This window comes from Thunnus maccoyii, chromosome 6 (assembly GCF_910596095.1).
Source record: "Thunnus maccoyii chromosome 6, fThuMac1.1, whole genome shotgun sequence".
Lineage (NCBI taxonomy): Eukaryota > Metazoa > Chordata > Actinopteri > Scombriformes > Scombridae > Thunnus > Thunnus maccoyii.
In genome coordinates, this window is record NC_056538.1 from 7,354,338 (window position 1) to 7,379,272 (window position 24,935).

The 24,935-nt window shown below is 40.1% G+C and overlaps 1 protein-coding gene across 2 annotated transcripts in view; it reads left to right on the plus strand.

The window, feature by feature from the left end:
- Nucleotides 1-24,552, plus strand: part of pik3cb (phosphatidylinositol-4,5-bisphosphate 3-kinase, catalytic subunit beta) — a 55,195-nt gene extending 30,643 nt beyond the window's left edge. For both annotated transcript variants that reach the window (XM_042414309.1, XM_042414308.1), the window contains 21 exons: nt 435-663; nt 2,529-2,758; nt 6,310-6,489; nt 8,426-8,593; nt 10,889-10,978; nt 11,374-11,628; nt 11,726-11,822; nt 11,937-12,067; nt 12,482-12,532; nt 13,452-13,640; nt 14,088-14,209; nt 14,541-14,684; nt 14,823-14,922; nt 15,694-15,890; nt 16,030-16,139; nt 16,361-16,439; nt 17,889-18,056; nt 18,181-18,304; nt 18,492-18,637; nt 21,442-21,574; nt 22,707-24,552. In XM_042414309.1, coding sequence (XP_042270243.1) covers nt 435-663; nt 2,529-2,758; nt 6,310-6,489; nt 8,426-8,593; nt 10,889-10,978; nt 11,374-11,628; nt 11,726-11,822; nt 11,937-12,067; nt 12,482-12,532; nt 13,452-13,640; nt 14,088-14,209; nt 14,541-14,684; nt 14,823-14,922; nt 15,694-15,890; nt 16,030-16,139; nt 16,361-16,439; nt 17,889-18,056; nt 18,181-18,304; nt 18,492-18,637; nt 21,442-21,574; nt 22,707-22,844 — 3,081 coding nt within the window. In that variant the 3' untranslated portion in view covers nt 22,845-24,552. The remainder of the gene's footprint in view (nt 1-434; nt 664-2,528; nt 2,759-6,309; nt 6,490-8,425; nt 8,594-10,888; nt 10,979-11,373; nt 11,629-11,725; nt 11,823-11,936; nt 12,068-12,481; nt 12,533-13,451; nt 13,641-14,087; nt 14,210-14,540; nt 14,685-14,822; nt 14,923-15,693; nt 15,891-16,029; nt 16,140-16,360; nt 16,440-17,888; nt 18,057-18,180; nt 18,305-18,491; nt 18,638-21,441; nt 21,575-22,706) is intronic.
- Nucleotides 24,553-24,935: the final 383 nt, after the last annotated feature.

Below are 24,935 nucleotides of genomic sequence, written 5' to 3' on the forward strand. Positions count from 1 at the left end.
TTCATTTCCTGATTGGCTCACTCAGACGCTGTGTCATGTTGCCATGAGTCATATTTGTTCCTGATCATGAAACATACACTTTAGTCAATATATACCATCATATTATATGTTATTCTTCTTAGTTTTAAGGTACTGTTTAAATATCAAAGAACAAAAGCCCTATTTAGGCTCCATATGAAGCCATATAGTGTTGATGCAAGGGTTAGAAGACTGTCAAGCCTTGCTTTGTCAAACCCTGTCAAACACCATTAGATAACCTCATATAGTCATGTCCATAAAGCTTTATTCCAGTTGCATTTACTCAAAGTTGGAATTATTTAATTCAGTCTACTGGAGACAATAAAAACACTCCCCATGGTTTTGCAGTGCAAAAGCATTTCAGTGAAACCTCAAACAAGTGCACGCACATAGTAAATTCTTCTTCTCCCCTCCAGCTCTTATGGAAGCAGGCTCAGACGTTCCCATTGTTTCCCGCCCTGGGCGAGATGGAGAGCCACATGTTCGAGTGTGTCAACCAGGCAGCCGTGCACGAAGAACTGGAGGACGAAACTCGCAGACTGTGCGACGTTCGCCCTTTCCTGCCGGTCCTCAAACTGGTGACGCGCAACTGTGGCCGAGCAGAGCGCCTGCTGGACTCCAAAATCGGCGTGCTCATTGGCAAGGGTGAGGCAGCATCACTCTCAAAAATTATTGCTCATGTTTACAGTTGTAGCGATTTAAATGCTGAGACACGTGTAAAAAAAAAAATGAAAGTGGTAGAATATCATGCAAGCTCTCAAACACATTACTCCCTCTCTGACTGATTCGTTTACTGTCCTTGTTTGGCATTCCCAATAAAAAAAAAAAAAAAGCACTTGAGAGTTGGTAAATGGGACAGTAAATCATTCCCCGGGCACAACAAGCCTTAACCACCTCCTCCAGTACACTAAGTAGCTTCCCTACTCAGCACATTCATCCCAGCCATCAGAGCTGAGGCCCATCTGCAGCTGGCTCCTATCAGTGGCCAAGCTGTCTGATAGAGAAGCGTGAGGATTGACTGGACGTCTTCCTGATATGTCTTCCATCAGCTGTCACTTTGTGTTATCTCTGGTGAAGATTAGGCCTTTAGGAGGATCACAGGTGATCAATCACTACTACAGAAAGGCTCAGTCCAGTGAAGTAATTAAACATTTGTTGAAAGTCAGATTCACTGACAGAATGTCAATCAATGGCTCGGAAGAATAGATTTAATATATGATACATTTAATGCACGAAAACTCACTTACTTAACTTATTATAAATGATGTTTTATTGTAACACATTTTCCAATTTGACACAAAAGATCATAATGCATTGACTTTGATCACAGCAGATATGTAGTTGAATCAATACATATACATGGGGACACACACGCATTATACGCACACTTAATTCATATTGTATTACAGTTACATACAATTACGCAAAAACACAATTAAAAAGAACAACCTACTTCCTCTTGCTTTCTAAAAAGTCACACACACAACCATCTCTCTTCTCATTGAGATAGTCAGGATTATGGAAGTCCTTTAACCACAGCAAGCCTCTGCAGAGGAAGAAAGGGAACGAGGGAGAGAAGGGGCTCTGAGTCTAATTGAAGGAGACTCAGACGATATTGATATCCTCCCCTCCTGGCTCCACTTTGGTCTGACATGATCTTTTAAAGGCTTTTGTCAGAGTAAAGTAGCGTTTCAAAAGGAACCCCACAGGCACGTCTGGCTAGCCCCACGCAAACACACACACCTACCTCGTGCCGTGCACAGTAATAAACAATTACACACTCACAGGGCGGACCATGTTTTTTTACCCTCCAGAAATACAGTCACACAGACCAGCTCACACAATGCAGCTAATGTGGTCCAGAGCCCTTCTTTGAAAGCTGAGGGTCATATGAATGTTAAATGGCTTTAAATGTCAACATGTTGTTTTCATTACCAAGAGAGTATTGTGCAGCACCCCTTTGAAAAATAGAGACAAAAGCTCAATGGGGAGCAAAAAGATAAAATATAATCAGCCAAACAGCAGTTCATACGTCTGGCATTTAGTACCAGTGTAAATATGAGGAGGTTGTGGTTTAATCCCATGAGAGAGTGCTGTTTGTAATCCTTTTTACACATTCATTACCACCAGGTGCAACTGTCTGACATCAAGTGTCCCACAGGTGTTTGTGCATTTTACATGAACCTTTAATCCTGTGCTTTAAAGCATGTTATCCTGTGTATACAGGATCCTTCTCTCACCTGAGAGCTCGTTCAGCTTCATGAGATCACAAATAACCTGCTGAATAAGTAGAAGTTTGGACACATTTTCCCTTGACTGAGAAAGTGTGTCCAAACTTTTGATTGGTACTGTAAATCACAACTTTTGTTATGTCTTTTCTCAAGGCACATTATCAGACAAATTACCTGTTAGAAGTAGTTTCAGTAATCTAATCTGTCCATTTAATTTAAATTGTGATGTACTTCAAGTAATGCAGCAACTATTTTTTTTGTTCTCAAACCTTCCACTAGGCCTCCATGAACTCGATGGCATAAATGACCAGGAGGTGAAGGACTTTCGCAGTAAGATGTTTCGTATCAGTGAAGAGAGGATGCAACGTGTCCAGATGATGACATGGGCGGAGTGGCTGCAGGCCTGCTTCTCCCCGCAGCTAGAGCCAGCAGCTAGGACAGCCATCACCGATGGACTCAATGATCGGCCTGCAGACCTGAAAGTCATTATCCACTTTGACCAGTCTCAGGTGAGAGTCTGTCACCCAATGCTATAGTGGCTTAGTAAGTGGAGATCAAGACCAAGTATGTTTTTGGTTTATTTAGGAGTTAGATTAAAACTATAAATAAAGAGTGTTTGACTTTTTTATGATGCAATGAGTGAACTGTGAACTGTTATCACCTCTCCACACCTGGCAAGAAGTACGAGCACAGCACCAAACTCATGATCATAAGCAACATTTCAACCCAGTGCATTATGTATACAACGTTTTTATTATGCCTCCACGCCCGCGTCAGCCGTGGCCAGAGGCATTATGTTTCCGGGTTGTTGGTCTGTCCATATGCACGTCCATATGTCCCATTCTCATGAACACGATATCTCAGGAACGTCTTGAGGGAATTTATTCAGATTTGACACAAACGTCCACTTGCACTCAAGGATATGCTGATTACATTTTGGTGGTTAAAGGTCACTATGACCTCACAAAACACATTTTTGGCCATAACTCAAGAATTCCAACGCTAATTATGATAAATTTGCACACAAATGTCTAATAGGATAAAATTATGATATGATGACATTTTATATCCAAAAGGTCAAAGGTCAACTTCACTGTGACATCATAATGTTCTGCAAAAACACTTTTCTGGCCGTTATTCAACACCATTACTCAGGAACAGAAAGGCAGATTGTGACTATATTTCACATTTGGTCAGATACTGAATTGGTGACACTAATCTTTTTTCCCACCTTGAAACTGTGTTGATTGTTTAGATCTTCTGTGCTGCCAGGTTGAAGATGTGTGTGAAGTATCCACGTTTTAGTATTTGTAGCTTCTTTGCAGCAACATCCATATCTGAAGCATCGTCTACTGTCGTGGCTACAACTTTGTGTTCTATCAGAATCAGCTTTATTGGCCAAGCTTGTGAACATGGAAGGAAAATACACTTAATACCTTTTTATTAAATTCCTTCAAAGTCTTCACTACAAATATTTTATGAGTCTGGACAGACATGGATGTAAACTGGTTGGCGGAGGCATACAACCACGGGGCGGTATTTCTGGTCACATTCTGTACCACAAACAAGTAAGCCTTAACCAGACAACTATGTTTAAATTACTTACATTGTCAGTTCAAATTATTTTAACAAAGTCCATCCTGAGTTTTCTTTATTTCTTTTTTGAGCATTTTATTTTTATTAGATTGCCCATAGTAAAGAGATGACAGATGAAGAGGATAGTGAGAAAGGGAATGACACGCAATTAAGGTCCCTGACCGGATACACTGGGGACATCATGGTTCATGGTCGGATACTTAACTGCTGGGCATCCCCTATCCTCATGTCTGATGATGAATAGATAGATGGGCCATTGAGCCTGGTTTATGTTCTTTTTGTTTGCATTCAGTGTATTCTGACAGTTGCAGCTGACTCCACCAACTTTGTCAAACATCCTATGTCATTTCATTTAATGTCAGCCTTGAAACTAGTGATAATGAGCTAGCAACAATATTGTTGCAGTCTTCTGTGAAAACAGTCTTACCAGATGCCAGACTCTCTGTGATGAAAATCATCCTTATTTTATCTCATAAAGATCCCACCCTTGTAGACATTAAATGTGATTAACTTTGTGTATGGGGACCATGTAGTTTATTAGCAAGCCTCACAAGCCTCTGAAAGATACAAGTCCACTGCCTATCACAAACACCCAGGACAGTGTTTCCCCTAGGTTGACAGAGGCTCCCAAACACTGTTGATTTATGAATGAATGGATATTTGGCGTTATTATTGGCATTGAAAAAAATATTTTTTTGGCCTGGCGGGGGTTCTCGTTGGCCTGGCAGCCTGCCAGGCCTGTACAATTATAGGGGAAACACTGCAGGACAATTGTTGTGCCTTGTAACTCACTGAAGGAAGATACTGATTGGATGGGATTTAGGAATATTTCTTTTTTTTCAGACCTTGATACTAGATAGCACTCAATATGAATAAATATCAAATGTAATAAATTAATATTGATAACTTATACATTTTACAAAATTATAGGGTTCTGAGGTTATTCCCAAATGGAATGGGAAAATGATATGCAGGGAAACTGGAAATGCAAACCATAACATGCTCACTGCACAATGTCTCTGCATACATAATGAGCTCAGAATAACAGTGTGATTTACGGCACCACTACGGCAGACAAAACCACCTTGTGTGAGTGGCAAAAGCAGCCATGTGACTCCACCAGCGCAGCCACATGCACTGTAGCTCAGCCTCTTTTTCTGCTCACAGTTAGCAGCTCCATAATAGTCACGTGACTGAGCCCACTAGCAAGTCATGTGACAACACTAAGTGGGTCAAAACTATCAGGGAAATTATGCCATCCTCCCGGACACACACACACACATTAGCATGGCAGCTCAAGGGACCCAAACGCTAATTAAAATGAACCTCTTTCCCTCTCCTTCTGTGAACTCGCTGTCTGTCTCCTTCCATCTGTCTTTGTCTCTCTGTATCTTTCTCTTTGCCTCTGTTATAGATGTTATTTAATAATAAAACAGATGGTCATGTCCCTGCAGACCTGTGTATATAAGCTTTGGTCAACATCACAGACGCATACATGCACATACACAGAAACAGGCCATCTGTGCCACTGTGCTCAGGTGGACATAGACAGGAAGTCTTATTTGGGAGGTCAGACACAATAAGCCACAATATAGACAGGAAGTGTGGTGGCGTTTTTATTGTTGTAAAGTGAATATGTCCAAGTTTCAATGGTGAGCCTTCCTTTAAGCGATATCCTTAGGATTATTCACTGGTTAAACTTAGTCTTGTTCACTTGGTCCCTCATTGTATTAGCATTGAAATCTAATTTCAACCTTAAAATAATGTTGAACGAGTTTAGAAAAAAAAATGTGTGCTCTCAAGATATGTCCTGCATGAGCTGCTGGTTTTGTAGTTCCACCATAATGTAGCCATGGAATATTTTCTGTCGTTAATTATTAATGGATGACATTTTTATTAAACCTCCAGGAAATTATAATTCCATCTCAGGTATCAGGTCAGTACTCAGCTATAAATAGGATGAAACAGTGAGCCTCACTCTTGCACTCAGAACATATTAGACTGGCTGTTGCAATGTGTGGAGGACTCACATGCATTTACACGCACCGTAGTTCACAGTCTGTTGGAGTGTGATTTCATTCTGCCACAAATGCACACATGTCCAAGTGATCACTTGTATATGAACCCAGTGACTGCATGTGTGTTTATTCCTTGCACACATCACTGTGCCTATGTCATATGCCTATATTTAATTAGCTACAGTATGGCTTGTTTCCTCTTGTTTGCACACACAATATGTCTTAAGATCAGTAAACAAATGGAGAACACGTCTCACACGTTCTGATATGACCCAGCAGCAAGGGTCATCAAGAGTCTGTGCATTCTCATGTTTACCCCCCCATCTGCTTTTTAACATCCTTAAGTCCACTTTTGACTTCTCACAAAAGATTGCTTAGCTGCTTATATTTCTTTTAGAATTCTGTATCATCAATCTTTGTCTCCGTCTTCCTTTATTCTCTGGCAGGACTCGGCCAGTCTGAAGATGCCATCATCCTGCACCCCCACTGAGCTGATGGAGCTGGCCCTTAGGAAGTGGCTGACCACCCATGGGCCTGAGGAGGAGGCGTGGAGGGGACAGTACGTACTGAGGGTCAGCCATTGCCTGGAGTTCCTTTGTGGAGACCAACCTCTCATTCAGTACAAGGTCTGTGACTACACAGTGGGCAAGGTTGCTCTGCATACTGTAAGAAATTCAATGTTACACAAGCAGTTTGAAAAACATCCAGATAATGGACCATTATATTGAAGTTGATTTATACAGGTGATTGCATTTTTATTTGTTTTCAGTGCCTTGACCTTGTAAACACAGTGGGGATTATTGTTTATCAGTGATTTATAGACAATACTATAATCCTTCACTTTGATGTTTTATCTACTGTATCAGTATTGTTGGCATAACCAGATGGAGGAGAGATAGTCATCTTAAAGGCTGACATTTTGTCTTCTATCCTTGGATTCTAAATATCTATGCTTATCATATAGTAATAAGTCTTAAAATTTCATACAATGTTATATCAGTTTGACAATAACAGTCTGAGCTATCAAAACCTTTTTTTTTATTCCAACAACAGACGTTGTCATGTCTGACTGGGAAAAGTTTAGATATAAACTAGAATTAATGGGCTTGAACCTCATAGCTGATGGCTCAACAAAAATGTTTTTGGTAATGGTACGGATGGTTGATTGTGTGTTTACAGTATGCATATTTACGCGTTACTTGTTTCAGCTGTTTCGGAAAAGATTTAAGCATCCCAGATAAGCCTACATGTGAATCAGGCATAAAAAAGAACTTTCTGTTCATGCCAGAAGCTGGCTCTTTCTCTATTATTCACTTAAATTAGCCATTGCAATTTAGGACAGTGTCTACAGTTCTTCCATTGTATCTCTTGCCATTAGAGTTCTACATTTGATTTTTTTACATTTTATCACAATATTATCTTGGAGAATAAAATGCATTAGTCAAGATTGTAAGTGTGAAAGTATCAGTCATTTGGCTAGTTTTCAGTTGCAGTACTATGATGGGGTGATGGAGAGAGCTGTTAAAAACAGATTTACAGACAATAGACATATTTATATAGACACATTTAGAAAAGGTCATAAGAATAAGCACACAAACACACCACTTATAAAGAGCAGCAAGATTTCATTTAACCACAAGAAGCATAGAAAGAGTCAAAGCAGTTAAAGCATACATTAGTATGCTGGCAAGTAACTGTCATAAAAAAAAGAGATAAGAAAACCAAGTTATATAGACAGGGTAGCATTAGCATACAGAATGAAGACATTTAATGGCAACAGTTATTGTGATGAAAGTGATTGTTTTCGAGCTGTTTTCTGATCTAGGAGAGAATGAATGATAAGCAGTAAAGTGATGTATATCATGCTCTCACTGTTTCACCAGTGCTGCTTCTTCTCTGTCCAATGATATTTTGTCCCAGTGCAAGTATAGTGAACCTGTTGCTTTGGATTTTATGTGGAATGAAAGTCATACATGAGGGATGACTTTATTATCAGAGAGGTATTGTGGAATTTAAGATTTCCTCAGTTTAAAGCCCAACACATTGAGAGTGTTTGTTTGTAGGTTCAATAGGCTTAATATTGTTATGAGTTCAACTAGACATGAAGGCAGAGTTTTGCAGCCTCGGTAGGTAAATGTATGCATCTTAAGTTCCGCAAGCTATGTTCTGGTTAGTCACTTGTCTTGCTTTTTTTAAATGAGTGATTTTAAGTCAAGTGCCAAGGTATTTTAAGCTGAATCAGGTCCTGTCTGTGTGCAGCCTTGCATGTTAATTTGATGAAGTATGCTTATAAGCTGTGCATAAATTTCACCTATTTTTTTTTTCTGTCATCTTTAAAGCACTTTAGCTGGTTCTCTCTGAAAAGCCATTCCACTTTTATTTCTAACAGAGAGGCAATTGCACACTACTGTGTGTTGCTGTTACTGAGTGTCCTGATTTTATATCAACCTAGTGCAAGTTTAATTTTAACAGAAGTATGAACAAAACATCTTTTTCACAGGACGAAAAAAGGCTTAAAAATGTACACAGTTTAAAAGTGTTCCTGTCCTGTCTTGTGTGCAGTACATCCGCACGTGCATGCAAGCCAAGGAGTCTCCACACCTCACCCTGGTCCACACCAGCACCGTCAAGGCCATGTTTGAAAAGGAAATCTGTGCCATCGGAGCTGTGGTTAGCCGCAAGTCCTCCAACCCACCTTTACCACTACCTCCCAAGAGAAGGGTTCCCACGGTTAGTATGAGAATAAAGTGTGTGGCCTTGGGAATGAATGTGGCTCTCACTTCTTTGCTGTGTTAGTTTAGTCTGTTCAACAGCCACATATGCAGGTCAACTGATTTGAGTCTTCAGTGGCTAAGGTGAAGTCAATGTCCACTTGTTCAAATTCTTATCACATACTATTATTAATGTTGCCAAATTTATTGTCAGTCACTGTTGTATTTAACATACATGCAAGTGTGCAAATTTGACAACATTTGATTAAAACTGATGTTTAGATGCACATATTAAAATGTTCCTATGTACTCTAGATAACAGTCACTTAATATCCACCAGTGTTTACTGAGCAGTGTTCTTGTTTCACCAAAATAGCAAAAGCTCCATAGTTTGTTTGATTCACCTGCACTGAACAAGGCAGGTGTGCAGGTTTACCAAGTAAACATGTACTTGGCAGCTGCCATCCGTCTTTTATGAGGCAGTGTTCCGAGTGTGTCGCAACAAGCCTGCACAGCTCCGCCAGCATTTGCCACGTTGACGATGACCCTGATGGAGGCGTCAAGCCAAAACGCGTTGGTCTAACAATTAAGTTGTTCTATATACTACAAGCATTGCTGGAGTTTTGACCTCTTTAGCATTTGTCACATTGTCAGAAAACATCGCTAGCACCTTGCTGATCCTGTCAGGTGCAAAGTGACATCATTCCTTGTTGTGTGCAACCACATTTTAATTGTCAGATTGAAGCGAGTGTTTCGTTAGCGAGTGTCTCCTGTGGTTTTAATTGTCTGATGCCACGCTGACTGTTGATACCTTGTGATGTGCAGCTGAGAGAGGGTCTGTAAATATTACAGGTGTGAATCATCATATGAAATGTAACCACATCACATTTATGACATATTATCATAATAGTGTCAGAACCATTATTTCACAACTTGCTCTTAACGTTCCCACTTTATGATCTAACATTTACATGTGCATTTACAGTAAAAACAACCAGCAGTTTCATCTCACTTCCCCATTTTGTTGATCTGTACATTCATACTCAGTGGATAATATGACTCAAGGACACAAAGTGTCCCAATCACTGTATATCATCATATGATAAATGCAGGCATACTGTAAAATGACTGAAACATTTTGTCAAGATATAGTGGGTGAAGTTGACAAGCAAAGATGGAAATGCTAACAACATGAAATAATTTTACAAATCCATCTAATATGAGATGGCACCTTCTAGGGCTAAAAAGCATCTAAATACCCCCCATGACCCTGGATAAATTAATTTATTTACGTATTAAAGCATAAATCATGGGTACTTATAAGGTGATTATCAGAAGTTCAAATAAACTGGGTTAGCGCTGCAACTAATTATTCTCTCAATTAATTGATGAGTCTGTGGAATATCAGAAAATAGTGAAAAATGTCCATCAAAATTTCTCAATTGTCCAAAACCCCAAATTGTTCAATTTACCGTCCTACAAGACAAAGAAATGACTTAAATGATTAATCACTTATCAAAATTGTTGCCAGTTATTTTCTGTTGCTTAACCAATCAGTTGACTTATCATTTTGAACTACTGCAACATCCTGCTTTATGGTATCAGTAAAAACCCTTTCTCCTGTTTACAGCTTGTTCAAAATTTATCTGCCAGGATTTTAACTGGAATTTAAAATAAGATGATATTTCACAAAAAACAGAAACGGACAGGGATTCTCATCAGACAGTAATAAGGTTGTTGTCAGTGTCATTGGCCGACAGGAAGTGAGATTTATTTTCAGGAAATGAACCTGTTATTGGATTCTCTGCTCTTGGGCTCTTGTAGGAAATCTTTCTGATAATTGGTCAAAACAAAGCAAGAGAAGAGAGGGACAGGGTGTTTTCTTACAATACAATATATTGAGCTCTTGTTTCTGCCTGTAATAGTAGAGACAGACACAAATATAGCGTCTTATCTGACAAGAGGCGAATTACACACACTCACACGAGCATTTAAACACATCAGCACACACACAGAGGCAGCAAACAGCAGGAAGTATGCTAGTTAGTCATGTTCATAGGCTCTAGGTGTCATGTGATGCTGTTTGTCCTGCTGACTGCTGACCCTTGCAAATCCACTTGGCTTGACATCAGTATGACCTGCCTGACCCCCCACATTGTTTGTGTGTTTGTGTATGTGTGCATGAGCAAGTGTGTGCCGGTAAAGGGTGCTTGTGAAAAAGCAGCGTGTTGGAGTACATATTTTTACAGCACATTATGCAAATACTGCTCACTTATTGCAAGTCTCTCCCTCTCCTTTCACTTTCCCTCCGCAGCAAGTACAGACATATGTGTGGGACGTGTTTATCCCATTTAAGATAGTGCTTGTGAAAGGCAGCAAAGTGAACGCGGAGGATACTGCCAAGGTAAACTACTGCTTTGTACACATCCATCAAACTGTCATTCATGTTGTTGTGCACACTCAAAAGCTGCAAACACAGTTGTGCCATGTCTTCAACACGGCTTCGCATTTACAGTAGTAACACACAAACATGTCATCACCAGCTACAGATTGTCAGTCAGATAAGTAATGTTAAGAGTTCATACAAGATTATATCATAAAAAATAATTTTCATTTAAAAATGTTTTGGCTTGAGTGTTAAGCAGCTGTGAAATACTTCAGATTATTTTATTCTCGCAGGTTGTGATCTTCCTTTTTGTTTTCATAAAGCCTTGCCAAAAGCCAGTTGAACTGAAGTTTATTGACAAAGTTTAACTCAAGGACCAAAATGACACTATGCCTGTGCTGCCATCCACCCAGGTCCAGGTGAGAGCAGGCCTCTTCCATGGCACAGAGCTGCTGTGCAAACCTGCGGTGAGCAGCGAGAGCAGCAAGTGCTCAGATCACACATGGAAGGACAGCACGCTTGAATTTGACATCTCTGTCTCTGACCTGCCCCGTATGACCCGCCTCTGCTTCGCCATCTACGCCGTCATGGATAAGGTGAAGAAGCAGAAGTCCACCAAAAACGCCCATCTAAACAAGTACCAGACCATCCGCAAAGCAGGGAAAGTGGTAAGAAACAGGCTTGTTCACAAACCTAGTTACTGTGCATATATACACTATTTTTATAGTATCATTGACTAAAAATGTCTCTCTCTGTGTGAACCAGCACTACCCTATAGCCTGGGTCAACACTATGGTGTTTGACTACAAAGGCCAGCTGAAGACTGGAGATATTATCCTGCACTGCTGGTCTTCCTTTCCTGGTATACGCACCACTCTCATGTTTACCTTATTTCTACTAATACAATTAAGCTAGAGTTACCACCATGCAGTAGATGAATGTCAACCAAGTTTGTATCTGTGTGTGTCTTGCACAGATGAACTTGAAGAGATGCTGAACCCCATAGGAACCATTCAGACCAACCCGTATACCGAGAACGCTACAGCACTGCACATCCATTTCCCAGAGTACTCGCCACAACCAATCATCTTCCCTCCCTTTGACAAGGTCAGACATTAGTCAGACATTGTACTGTTTGCTCTTTTGCTTCCACTCCTAGAGACATACCTTTTGCTAACAGTTGGACATGCCAGTAATCTTGAATATCTCATTTGCTTGAAAAAATAATTTCTGCAGCCATGCACACAAACGTGTGAAAGCTGACTATGATTGTGCCATACTCACTCTATGTCTGAACTTAAAAGTGGATGGGACCTCTATGGCCCTTTTTTTAAAGACTTTACTGCAGTTGAATTTGTCATCGCAGTGGCTTAGTGCTCTTCATAATGGTACCTAGTGATTATGATGAAGTGGTGGCTGTTGGCACGAGAGGATCAGGACGTGCTCAGCCTGCTTAATGTGCTCTGGCAGTGATGTATCAGTTAGTGTTCCCTCATACAGTGCTCACTTACTTTCTTGCAGATACTGGAAAAAGCTGCAGAGATCGCCAGAGCAAGTGACTGTGCATCTATGGTGAGTTGATGAACAGTATGGGATAATTATGTAGATATACCAAAATATTCACATTCTACAAGAGCAGCGCAGGTGAAAACCAGGTGACACAAATAAACCTGCAGTGTCAGGTGACACAAATTAGCATGCAGTGTTATTTCTCTCTCTTCACAGATACACATACCAAGTATAACCTCTCAAGTAGGCACACACTGCTTGTTGCCTAGGAAACCCATTGTTATCACTTTGGCAGGGTGTAACAGCAAAATATTCCAATCCCCTTCAAAACTAGAGACTCTAATCAGATTACTTGTATGTTTTCCTGTCTCACTGCCCCTCAACTGAAAACCCACTACTGGGCGTGTTACAGCCGGTTACATAATCTTGTGTTATGTAGAGGGCATGCCTGAACGCAGCCTTTTAATGTGAGGTGCTCATGTGAAACTATGGATTAGCACTGACTACAAGTTACTGTTTATTTTTTACAGTATGTCAATTTGTGCATAAGTTTACAGATCCACACAACTTCACTAATGTTATTCCTCCATAATGAGTTTGGCCTGGCATCTGTTTTACCTCAGCATATCAAGACCAAGTTTACATTTAAATCATTGGCTCTTTAATGCACCTGTGTCCTTTTAAGAATCAAACAGCAGACACGCGGTATAAACAGACAATTCAATAATAGTCCTTGGTTTATGGATTGAGAGGAACATTCAAGACAGTTACTGAAAAAAATTGGGGCATACTTTGATACACTTCTGCCATCTTGTGGCCTTGTACAGTTACTGCTGTTACTCCTCTCATGTCCTGTCACTTCCTTGGCTCCGTTTCCTATTTATCTTCATCTCCTCTTCATCATCTCATCTCTCCTCTACATCCTCTCCTTCTCAAAATCCCTAACCCAACGGTTGCTCCTTCCTCCCATCATTTCTCTCAGGGTCGCGGGGGTAAGAAGTTCCATATAGAGCTAAAGGAGATCATGGAGCGGGACCCGCTCTCTCAGCTGTGTGAGAATGAGAAGGATTTGATCTGGACACTACGTTACGACTGTCGTGAAAATTTCCCTCAGTCACTGCCTAAGCTGCTACTCTCCGTCAAATGGAGCAAACATGACGACATGGCCCAGGTTAGCCAATGCCTTATTTGACACTAGAGATGAATAAAAAATAAAAGTGAAATCATATTTCTTGTTACAGTTTGGTTGAGTGCCAAACTATAATGATGTGCTGTGGGTGAAATGTTATATGTATGAGATCAACACGTTTTTATTGCTAAATTCCACCTCTTCATGCAAGTCTAAGCTAAGAGTCTAAGCTCTTCTAGTCAATGTGAACGTGCACACTCGCATGCAAAGATTCAGAGTGATGCAACAAATGTGAGGAAAGTTTTCTCATTCAAGTAGCTGATTTGGATTAAATTTGGTTATTTGAGACAGACAGGCCATTCATATTTGATCCTGTTCTCAAAAGTTTAATATTATCTTGACTTTTAAGGGACAATTTGAACCTGACACATATTCATAAGTTATCGGTTTTTGAGTATATGTGTGCATGTGTGTGTGTGTGTTTCTCAGCTGCAGGCACTGCTACAGATTTGGCCCAAACTGAGTCCCAGAGACGCTCTGGAGCTTCTGGACTTCAACTACCCTGACCAGTATGTCAGAGAATATGCTGTGCGCTGTCTGCGTGATATGAGGTAAACACATGTATCCACCCACACATAAATATTATATAATACATAATCATCTCCTCAGTTTTTCTTTGCCTCATATTCAAGCCAGTCTGCATTTGTATCATTCACTGTAATCCAGTGTACCTACTTCTTTCTTTTTGATCAGAAAACACATTAATTGCTTTCATGCAGTGGATAGTGGATAATCTGTCTTTTCCTGAAAAGAGGAAATAGTCCAGCCAATTCTATGATCATTTTATAGTTAAAGTTCAAAAGTTAAAAAAATGAGTGAAAGTGAAAGGTAAAATACATCTCATTCTTCTCCCTGTTTTCTTTCCCTCTCTCTTCTCACCAGTAATGAGGAGCTGTCGCAGTACTTGCTGCAGTTGGTGCAGGTGTTGCGCTATGAGCCCTACTATGACTGCGCCCTCACACACTTCCTGCTGGACCGTGCCCAGAGGAACCGCAAGATAGGACACTTCCTCTTCTGGCATTTACGGTGTGTGTGAGAGCACGTGTGTCTGTGTGTCTACTTTTACAGGAGAAAGAAAGGGAAAGCATTTGTTAAAAAGAGCAACTTGACTCTATAGAGGGGTTTCTCCTCCTTACCATGCCTGCTCTCTTCTGCCCCCTACAGGTCAGAGATCCACATGCCAGCTGTTTCAGTCCAGTTTGCCCTCATCCTAGAAGCTTACTGTAGAGGCAGCATCCCTCATATTGAGGTTCTAAAGAAACAGGTACACCACAAACCATGTCTTTTTATTTCTTGTCACTTGTGCACATGTAATCTCACCAACAAATGAAGAAATCACAATCTATTTCCAGTATATTCCTTGTAGATATATTTCTGTGAAGTAGAAGTTCCTTTGTCTCTAATTTTGGCCTGCCTTAACAGGTTATGTCTTATTTGGGCTTTAACCCTACTAGTCACTGCTCAGGGACCAAAGTAGCACAAGTCAACTATTGTCAACTCCCGTCACAGCAACAACAGCATCACCTTCCTGCCCTCTGACCTTTGCCCTTTACACTGTTGCTTCTGACAGTCACTCCTCTGGAGCTTCTTCCTACTTCCTCATCAGCCCAGTCATTTATCTGCCCACTTCCTGTTTTGAAGAGCATACATGCTGGCTTAGGATTGTAATGCTGACATTGTGTGCTTAAGGAGAATGTGCTCACTTGTCAGAAACCAGAATGAATAATTTCTAGGGTTTGTGAGCTGGTTTCAATCATGAATTGTGAAGCACACTTACTTTGTATTTGAAAAGCAGGTCAGAGATCTACATCACTGATTCAGTTTGATAAGGGTAGAGTGTGCATATTCTCAGTATTGTGAATCTGTGCTGTTTACATTTGCTGATTAATAAGGATATTAATGATGTAAATTATATAATATATGTTTCATTGCTGCCAGGAAAACATAAAGTGTTACATTATGACTTCACATTAAACCATTGTAATTCTGAAATATTGTTTCTACATTTATGTTTTGTTTTTTTTTACTCAACCAGGTGGAGGCCCTGAGTAAGCTAAAGTCAGTCAATGAGCTAATTAAGCTGGGAACCATCAAGAACGCTCGGAGTAAGACCAAGGAGGCAATGTTGACCAAGGAGGCTATGATGACTTGTCTTAGGCAGAGCGGCTACTCAGAAACTCTGTCGGACCTGCACTCCCCTCTAAACCCCAATGTCCTGCTGTCCGGCATCAAGTAAGACAACACTACTATTCAGCCAGATTATATGGAAATCTCTATTCCAAACATAGGTCTAGGTTTTAGATCAGGTTTAACTTTTTCTCCTCTATTTCTCTGCCTCACTCCCCGTCTATCTCTCGCATTCTCCCATCAGTGTGGAGAGGTGTCGGTACATGGACTCTAAGATGAAGCCACTCTGGATTGTTTACAACAACAAGCTGCTGGGGGGAGACACCCTGGGAATCATTTTCAAGAACGGAGACGGTAGGAGGAATTAAAAAAAAGGGGTAGGGTGGTTTGGGAAGGAGGGGGAGAGATACAAGGTCATGAAGGAGGAGGAAATTAAACCACTTCCCAGAATTTTAAAGTCAACTCTGCTGACATGTTTTCAAAAGTTTTTTTGCTTTTAAATGCAAAATATTTTCTTTTGAAATTACAAAAACTTGTCCTCCCTGTCCCTTTTCTTCCTCGCTGTCTTTTCTTAGACCTACGACAAGATATGCTAACCCTCCAGATTTTGAGGTTAATGGATCTGCTATGGAAGGAGGCTAATTTGGATCTCAGGTGAGTTTTTGTTTTTGTGCTCATGTCTGTGCGCGAGCATGTGTATGTGTGCGTTAAACAGTCAGTGTTTGTCAAGCTTGTTTGTTCCTGTTCTCTGTGGGGAAGGGGAAGCTCTGGTGGGGAGCAGCAGAGGAGGGGAGACACTAAATTACCTCATGCTAGTTTGACCTCCAGCCCTTTTACACCCTAGACTTCCACACTCTCCCACACACATACAATATCTGCATTACATCCTAATCAAATCCACACGTTGGCACTTTTGCAAACCTTTTTTCTGCCTTTGTCATACACTGACACATCTGGAGCTGAGCAGTGGAGGGGGTTGTTTTGACAGTTGAGCTCAAGGACAGTGCTTCAGATTACAGGGAAATGGGTTCAGAGTTCAGACACAATGATGGGATATATAGAATAAAGGTTTGGACAATGTAATGAAACCGCTATCAAGGATTTCTTGATAATATGTTTCACCACATGTATACCTGTTGGCTGTCTCTAATCATTTTCTCATTGATTTAAACTTAACACCCGTCAAGTAGAGTAAGAAATGCCCTAAAGGCATTTGGTTTCTATTACACCTCTGTCAAACTGCAAATAAAATCTAGAAATTGAGTCAGCTTTGAGCATTGAGTCATGGCTGTCTAGTGTATAAGACTGGGGGAACAGTATGTTCAGTATGTTAGTTATCTTTTAAGAGTTGTTATTCTCCATCCTGCAAAATGAAGACCTACTGCCATCTTGTGGAAACAGTTAATAAATTCAGTTTAAATGAATGAAATAGAAAATGTATCATCATCTTGCATTAGTGCATACCATCATGTAATCACCATAGTTCTTCACTGTATGTCCCCATCTGTACAGCTCACTGTAAACAGTACAATAGTCTCTACTGTCTGACAGAGGGGATTGTACCCGGAGGAGTGCTGTTTGCATGAGCCTCTAAATTAACCATAGCCTAATATCTTAATCTCAGAAATGCATAACACTGGAATCGGATATAGAGCAACACTCACACACACAGCTACATTTACACTGACCCAATTTAGATTTCTGCTCGTATGTGGCACAGATTTGAGGACTGTTTTGGGATGCATATTTGTGTCGAAATAAATTGACAAAAATCAGATATCTGTCACTACTACATCTGATATTTACTGTATGTATGCGCAGATTGTATTAAGAACACTATTGGCAATGGTGCATTTGTGCAAAACTAGTAGTTGTGATTTACTGACTGTGAATATACACATTTACTATATTCTCCTCTGTAAACAGCAGAAATTGTGGCAGTTAGTGTGAATGTGAAAAAGGGCAATTAATAATGTGTTTTTGTGTTCCTGCCTTTGGGCATTTTCTTTTATCTATCTACCACATACTCCAGGATAAATGTGTTCACAGTTGGTTATTTGATACCATTAAGCTCTTTGCTTCTCTTCTCTAAATATCATGCAGGATCGTACCGTATGGTTGCCTAGCGACAGGTGACCGGGCAGGGCTGATTGAGGTAGTGTCATCGGCAGACACGATTGCCAACATCCAGCTGACCAGCAGCAACGTGGCAGCAGCTGCCGCTTTCAACAAGGATGCTTTGCTCAACTGGCTCAAAGAGAGAAACTCTGGGTATGATGGTGTCTGGTGTTTAAACAAACCTTTAAGTAACGGCAAGGATATGTCAACTATTACAGGTGCTCAAAAGAGGTGTGAAGTCAGTTAACCCTCCTTCTTCTTTGTTGTGTACCGACAGTGATGCTCTTGATCGGGCCATCGAGGAGTTCACTCTGTCATGTGCAGGCTACTGTGTAGCCACCTACGTCCTGGGCATCGGAGACCGCCACAGTGACAACATCATGGTCCGCAGCACTGGACAGGTTGGACAGATGTTTTATCTGTTGAAATTATCCACGGGCCAGTAGAAAGCCCACAAATCATCTGATTAGATAAATATTTAATAAGTATTTACATTACGTTGCCACACTGGGTTGTTACAAGTCTGCTCCAGTCTGCTTTTCCTTTTTCCATGATGCTCACTGTTTGGCTTTCGTGTCTGCCTGTCAGCTCTTCCACATAGACTTTGGCCACATCCTTGGCAACTTCAAGTCCAAGTTTGGCATCAAGAGGGAGCGTGTACCATTTATCCTCACACACGACTTCATCCACGTCATACAACAGGGAAAGACGGGTTACACAGAAAAATTTGGCAGGTTTGTTTCACTTTTTGTTTGTTGTTTTATCATACAGTAAGTCTCTGTCTCTCTATGCATGTATACCATTCTTTAAATACTACTACTTTGGAACTACAGCCATGGTAATGATTTATAAAAATAGGCACCTTTTTCTATCCAGTTAAATCAACCTGTTTCATATGTTTCATCCAATTGACACATTTGACTGTGTTGCTATTAATAGGCCTGTCACTCAAATTTTAATTTAATTTTAAATTTTAATTTTTTCATCATCATCATCACCAATAACATTTAATGCACCTTATCAACTACTGGTTTGACTGTCAGCTGACTAATAAGGGTGTTATTGTGGGTATAACGGCTAAGAAAATCCACTAGACGTAGACAACACAGGATCTAAGTCTGTTACTTGGTTAAGAGTACTTCTACTGCAAAGATGATATCAAAGCTAGCAAGACAGAGAAAGCAAAGGTTTTTTGTTTGTTTGTTTTTATAAAGACTACAGCTAGCAGTACCTTCCTTTCATAGAAACCTTTTTGTTTGCAGTGGCATTGTATCTGCACGGCTGGATCATGAGTTTCTCGTTTTGGGTTTCTTTATTTTTTTCAGCTGGGCTGCGTGTATGTGTTCAGTTGTCTCAGAAATAGCACTTGGATCTTTTTAAAGAGCATTACAGTCTTAAAGAGCAGGAAGTCCATGCATCTGACATGATTTAATGTGTGTCAGTGTAGTACACTCATCCACCAGCAGCTGGCAGTAGAGACTGAAGCACTGATTAAGCTCTGGCCAGCAAGTCTCACTAAGGAGAAATGTGACCAGCTAGAATTCAACACCAATGACAACTGCAGTAAAACTGAACATCCTAGACTGTTTCTCTACATTGTATTTTATCTGAACTGATATAAACACATACAGTACGTTGAGAAATTCCATGTAGATTTTGGATCCGTCGGATATGGTTTGATCCACTTAATTTTAATGTAAAATTTAGACAATCCAATTTAAAAAGATTGAATCCTTTCTTACCAGTCTCGTTTAGTGTTGTACAAACACTTTTTAAAACATTTAAGTGCTAAACCAGCATAAATACTGTAAGCCTAGATAGGCCCTTATCTTAAGAAAGCAAAACCTCACCAATTACAGTAATGTCTCCTTGGATGTAAAAATGTAACATTTGTTGTTGTTTCACTTCTCTACAAAAAAAATGATCCTGTAAAACACCCTTGTGTAATGCTGCCTGATAGCTCATGTGAAAGGGTATAAAATGAGGTTATAAATATGCCAACATAGTTGTGATGTTGGTCTAATTGTATAGCAGTCATTCCCTGATACAGATAAACTGACCAAACTCAGATGGATCATTCCTGAAGTGATCACGAGCCTGAAAATATTCAAGCCTCAACAACATGTTGCGCTGCATGTGCAAGTCTGGCTTCACATAGCAGCACTGCAGCAGTGTGCACTGTTTACCAAGTAGAGATCAGTGATTGAACATGTAGAAAAATCATTTTACGAAAGTGGAAATACCCTCGTGGTATAGTACTCTGTTATTATGACCTACATTCATAATTGTACCACAAGAGAGTAGACATCTGGAGACAAGTCCTGTGAAGCATCAACAGCTGCTGTAGCTGAAGTTACGACAATTCAGGAGTAATCCAAACAACCACATCATTCACTGATTTGTAGTAAAGAGGTGCAGATCCATTGTGAAATAGCTACCCTCTTGTGTTTTTGCACATCACAGCAGCATGTTAGTTAATGTTTTGTTAGCATTGCCCAAGCCATGACACACTGAATTTAAGATGCAGGTGCGCTGGATTGGGTCTGACATTAAATATGTTTTTGCACTGACTGCATAACTTGACAATACTCACTCACTAAGCTTCACAGCTGGCTGTTGGTGAAGAGCAGCATGGAGGAGATTTATCTTAGACATGCACTGTCTGACATGAGTGTATGAGCTCCATCCTCAAAACTGTTTATCTGTAAAAAAAGGGAAGTACACTTGTGGTTTGTTACTGCGTCAGTAAATGTGGTATGTGTGGTTCTAAGAAATAGTACATTGTGTACCAATTTGAGATCAGATGCAGATAAAAAAATCAGTTTATGACAGCAGGATTACCCAGGTGGAAACGCACCCTCTAACCCACTGCACATTCAAAACTCATTCAAGAATTCACTTTCTCATTCAGGAAGGTGTGTCTAAACTCTTGACTGGTATTATGCATTAAACTGGAACTTTCAGCTGCTGATAATAAAAACGGAAAAAAGGCACAAGAACAAAGACAAATTAACTATTTAAATAGTCAAGAATATCTGTTCTTAAATAAACTGAAATAATAATATACAAATTATTAAACTTATCAAACAACATTTCAAAAACCAAATAAGCAAACATGGTGATTCTGTATGTCTTACATGACAAGAAAAATGCAGTTCAGCAGATAATAAATGTCACAGCTTGTAACAAATTCTGTGAAACTCCCTTTATCTATGCAAACATTTCACTGACAAACAGTCGAGATGCAATGAGTAACCTAGTAGCGTAAAGGAAGTGTATGTCATCAATTACGAACAGTAAGTGAGTAATCTCGTTTAGCTCAGTCATACATCCGCAGATATGTTTGAAGAAAAGTTTTAACATGTTGACCTTCACATGAACCCTCCGAAGCAAATTAATGTTTTGACTCTTTTACTGTTGATAAAAGGAAGCATCACCAAGACAACATTGTGACCGTTATCATGAATTCAAATATCCGTGGACAATATACTGTATATATCAAAGATAACAAATTGTGTATATGTCTGTGTGTTAATAGTTTCCGTCAGTACTGTGAGGAGGCCTATCTAATCTTGAGGAAGAACGGGAACCTCTTCATCACACTGTTTGCCCTCATGCTTACTGCTGGACTGCCTGAGCTCACCTCAGTCAAAGACATCCAGTACCTAAAGGTATTACACACATGCACACACCACCTTCATACATGTAGCAAGTCAATAACAGTTAGAATTTCCTGCAGATTTTTTCAAACCACCAGCCAACCACATCACAGAGCATCTGTTTGTTTTTTGTGCATCTCTTTAGCGTCATCTATTCGACAGCTCAATTCTGCAAAGAGAAAAGGTGACGGGAAGAACAAACAGAAAGTCACATGACATACATAGATATACATACATAATGTATTTGTCAAATGTATGTGTCAAAATGTTTTTTTAAGTCCCCCTCCACTCAAGAAAGTGGTTTGTTCTTCACTGTGCAGAGTTTATTCATCTGCTGAAAGTGGAAAGTTTCTCTGTGTAAATAGACTAAATAGAAAATAGGCTTTTCAGTGTAGTTTTGCATAGTCACTAAAATTAATACTGAAGGTTATTTGAGAAACTTTTTTAACAAACCCAGTAGTCCATCACTAAGTCGTGACATACTAAGTTGATGGATCTGTCATATTCTGGTGTTAAATGGTGTCTTTTATACAATCAAAAACGATAGTTAGAAATTATGCAGATATGAGTCCTAGAGCAGAAAATGTCCAGCAAGCATAGAAATACATTTATGTATCTATAACAGTTTAAATATCTGTGTTTTCCAACAATCTCAGCATGGCAACATGTTGCTTTTGAGATACTGTAGGAGTGAATTTAAAATTATATATTTTTTAAAATAATTTTACAGTTTAAAAAATATATTAATAAAGAAGCTAATAATGTCACTTTGTTTTTTTGAAATCTTAATATGCTACAACATGCCAACCAACATTTCTGGCTTGCAGTTCTTGAAAGGATTTCCAAAACTTCAAAAAAAAAATTCAAAAATGATGGGGAAATAGTCTTAGAAGGTAGAAACATATGGTCACTAGGTTTGATGCATCTCCATACAAGCCTGTCCTAATAAGATGACAATACAAGAGTAGACAGACGGACAGTTTATTTCATTTGTAGAGAAGGAAGAAAAAAATGAATACATACACAGAAATGGTTTGGGTGTACGCTTGATCACCAACGTCCCCCTCCCTCTTTTCCCATTTCATGAACTTCCTCATCACTTCTCCACCCTCCCTTTCCTCTCCCACATCCCTTCCCTCCTCAGGATTCTCTGGCTCTGGGTAAAACGGATGACGAGGCGCTGAAGCAGTTCCGCCAGAAGTTCGATGAGGCCCTGAGAGAGAGCTGGACAACCAAAGTCAACTGGATGGCCCACAATGTGGCCAAAGACAACCGCTCCTAGACCAGCTGCGACCCCTCTAAGCCAGGGGCCAGGGGCCAAGAGGACACAGCGGAGGAGTGTATGAGTGTGTGGGAGGGCCAAGGTGTGCTATGGAGACAGGGTGACAGCCACCCATATTTAAAGGGAATCTAGCAGAATATCGCAAACATGAGGAGATTCACCCCCATATACTGTACACGCAGAGTAGATCTACTCTCTGAAACAGTTACCCGGCACACATACTTACTGTACCCCTCCTCACCTTGCATCACTCTAGCATGGTGCCTCCTGAAAATCCAGATTCATGGTCTTGTGACATTTCTGAGGAATCATGGTGGGTAAAGTCGTTGCACGTTTTGCACAGGCACAACAGCTGATGGAGCACACAGCCAAAGGAAGGGAACTGAAGCACCCACTCTGCCCACACTAAACCTTCAGAGGAGAACTGTCCCCACAGAGCGGGCTGAACCGCTGTAGTTGTTTGATGCGCTTGAATTCTGTCAAGTGGACTTGAAACTTGGCTCGTATGGACTCTGAAGGGGCACATGGTTTGCCCACGCCCCTGAACTGTTTTAAAGAACAGCGGAGATAACAGATGGGTGTGGAAAGGCGCAATGGACAAAAAAAAACAACAAAAAAAACGTCTGACCCCCATGTCTTAAAACGACACCATCATGTGCACAACGCCCACAGGAAGTGCAACTTAATAGTCTCGCTCCCGCTGCCTCAAAGTGTGCCTCAAAACTGCGGGAAGATTGTATTTTTTTATGAGTTTTCTTTTTCTTTTGCCATTTAAGAATTTATCATGAGACTTCTATGTGCCAGACTACTTTATTAGTCCACAAAGCAAACTTGTGTGAGGGAATAATGATGAAAGAGAAGGATCGATTAGAGTCAAGGATACCCTGAGCCTTTTGGTCCAGTGTTTGAATCTCAGTTCATTTGGACCATTGAACACTGGAACGTTTAAAGAAAGACATATGAGAAATTTCAAATAGACTTTTAATTAACTAAACACTTTATTTTCTGTTTCTTTTATTTTGAGATGACAATGTGCATTGTTTCTTTGAAACACATCACATCAAGAGCATTATTGGACAAAGTATTATCATCTGTGAGTTATCACAACCCCGAGAAGTCTAAAAGGATGTCCGACTTTTAAAGCGCCATTCAACTCACGCTAGCAACTATGACAAATAAACTCACTGAGAAATAACTGATGCTTTTAACATGTTAGGACCAAAACAAAAAGCAAATGTTTAGTTATTTTATTGTTTATACTGTATTTTTAATTATCTGTCTCTGAATGTCTCAATGTGCAAATATGTGCCGCTCTCTTTTTAAGTGTATTTGTTTTTATACGAGCAGGTGTGGGCGGAGTTCGGGGCCTGTGTGGGCGGGAATTTATCAGTAGGGACATTACACTGCGATGCAAAGCTACTTCCTCGTTTCGACATACGGTGCTCCTCCAGCATCTGCATCTGTGTTTGATTTTTGTGCAATATCCGTAAACGAGTATATGAACCATATCTTATTATATAAAACCTTGGGCTCAAGCCTAAGCCTATAATGGTTTTTCTCTGTTGGTTTATGTGTGATGCAGCTGTAGTTAGAACCACTAGCCTTCAAAAGTCTCAGACACTGGATATTGTCAAATGTACAGGCTTTTATTGTTTTGCTGGTTTGTTTTCATAGGAGTTTTATTAAAGTTATTTTCCACCGCGCTGCATTTCCGCCTACGGTCTATTTCTTGTTCTAGATGTGGGTTGTGTGACTGTGCACCTACGCAGGGCACCACCATGGATTTTGTCTCTGTTTTGAGCACTACGATGATTTCTTATTGATATAAAGCCAGAAATATATTCTGGCCTATTCTTGCCTGCTTTCTGCGCAAGAGAGAATAATCAGCATCATTGCCAAATAGAGGGATTCATGCTAGTTCATACGCTCTTCTTTTCATTGCTCCTCTTTTCAGACAGCACTTTAAAGTTTGCTATATTATAGTATCATATTGCGCATTAAAATCTCTGTGCAATTATCTGCTTTGAGGCTAAGACATTACCCAAATGACAAAATCAAGAAGTCCAATGACAACTTTGTTGTGATTCTTAA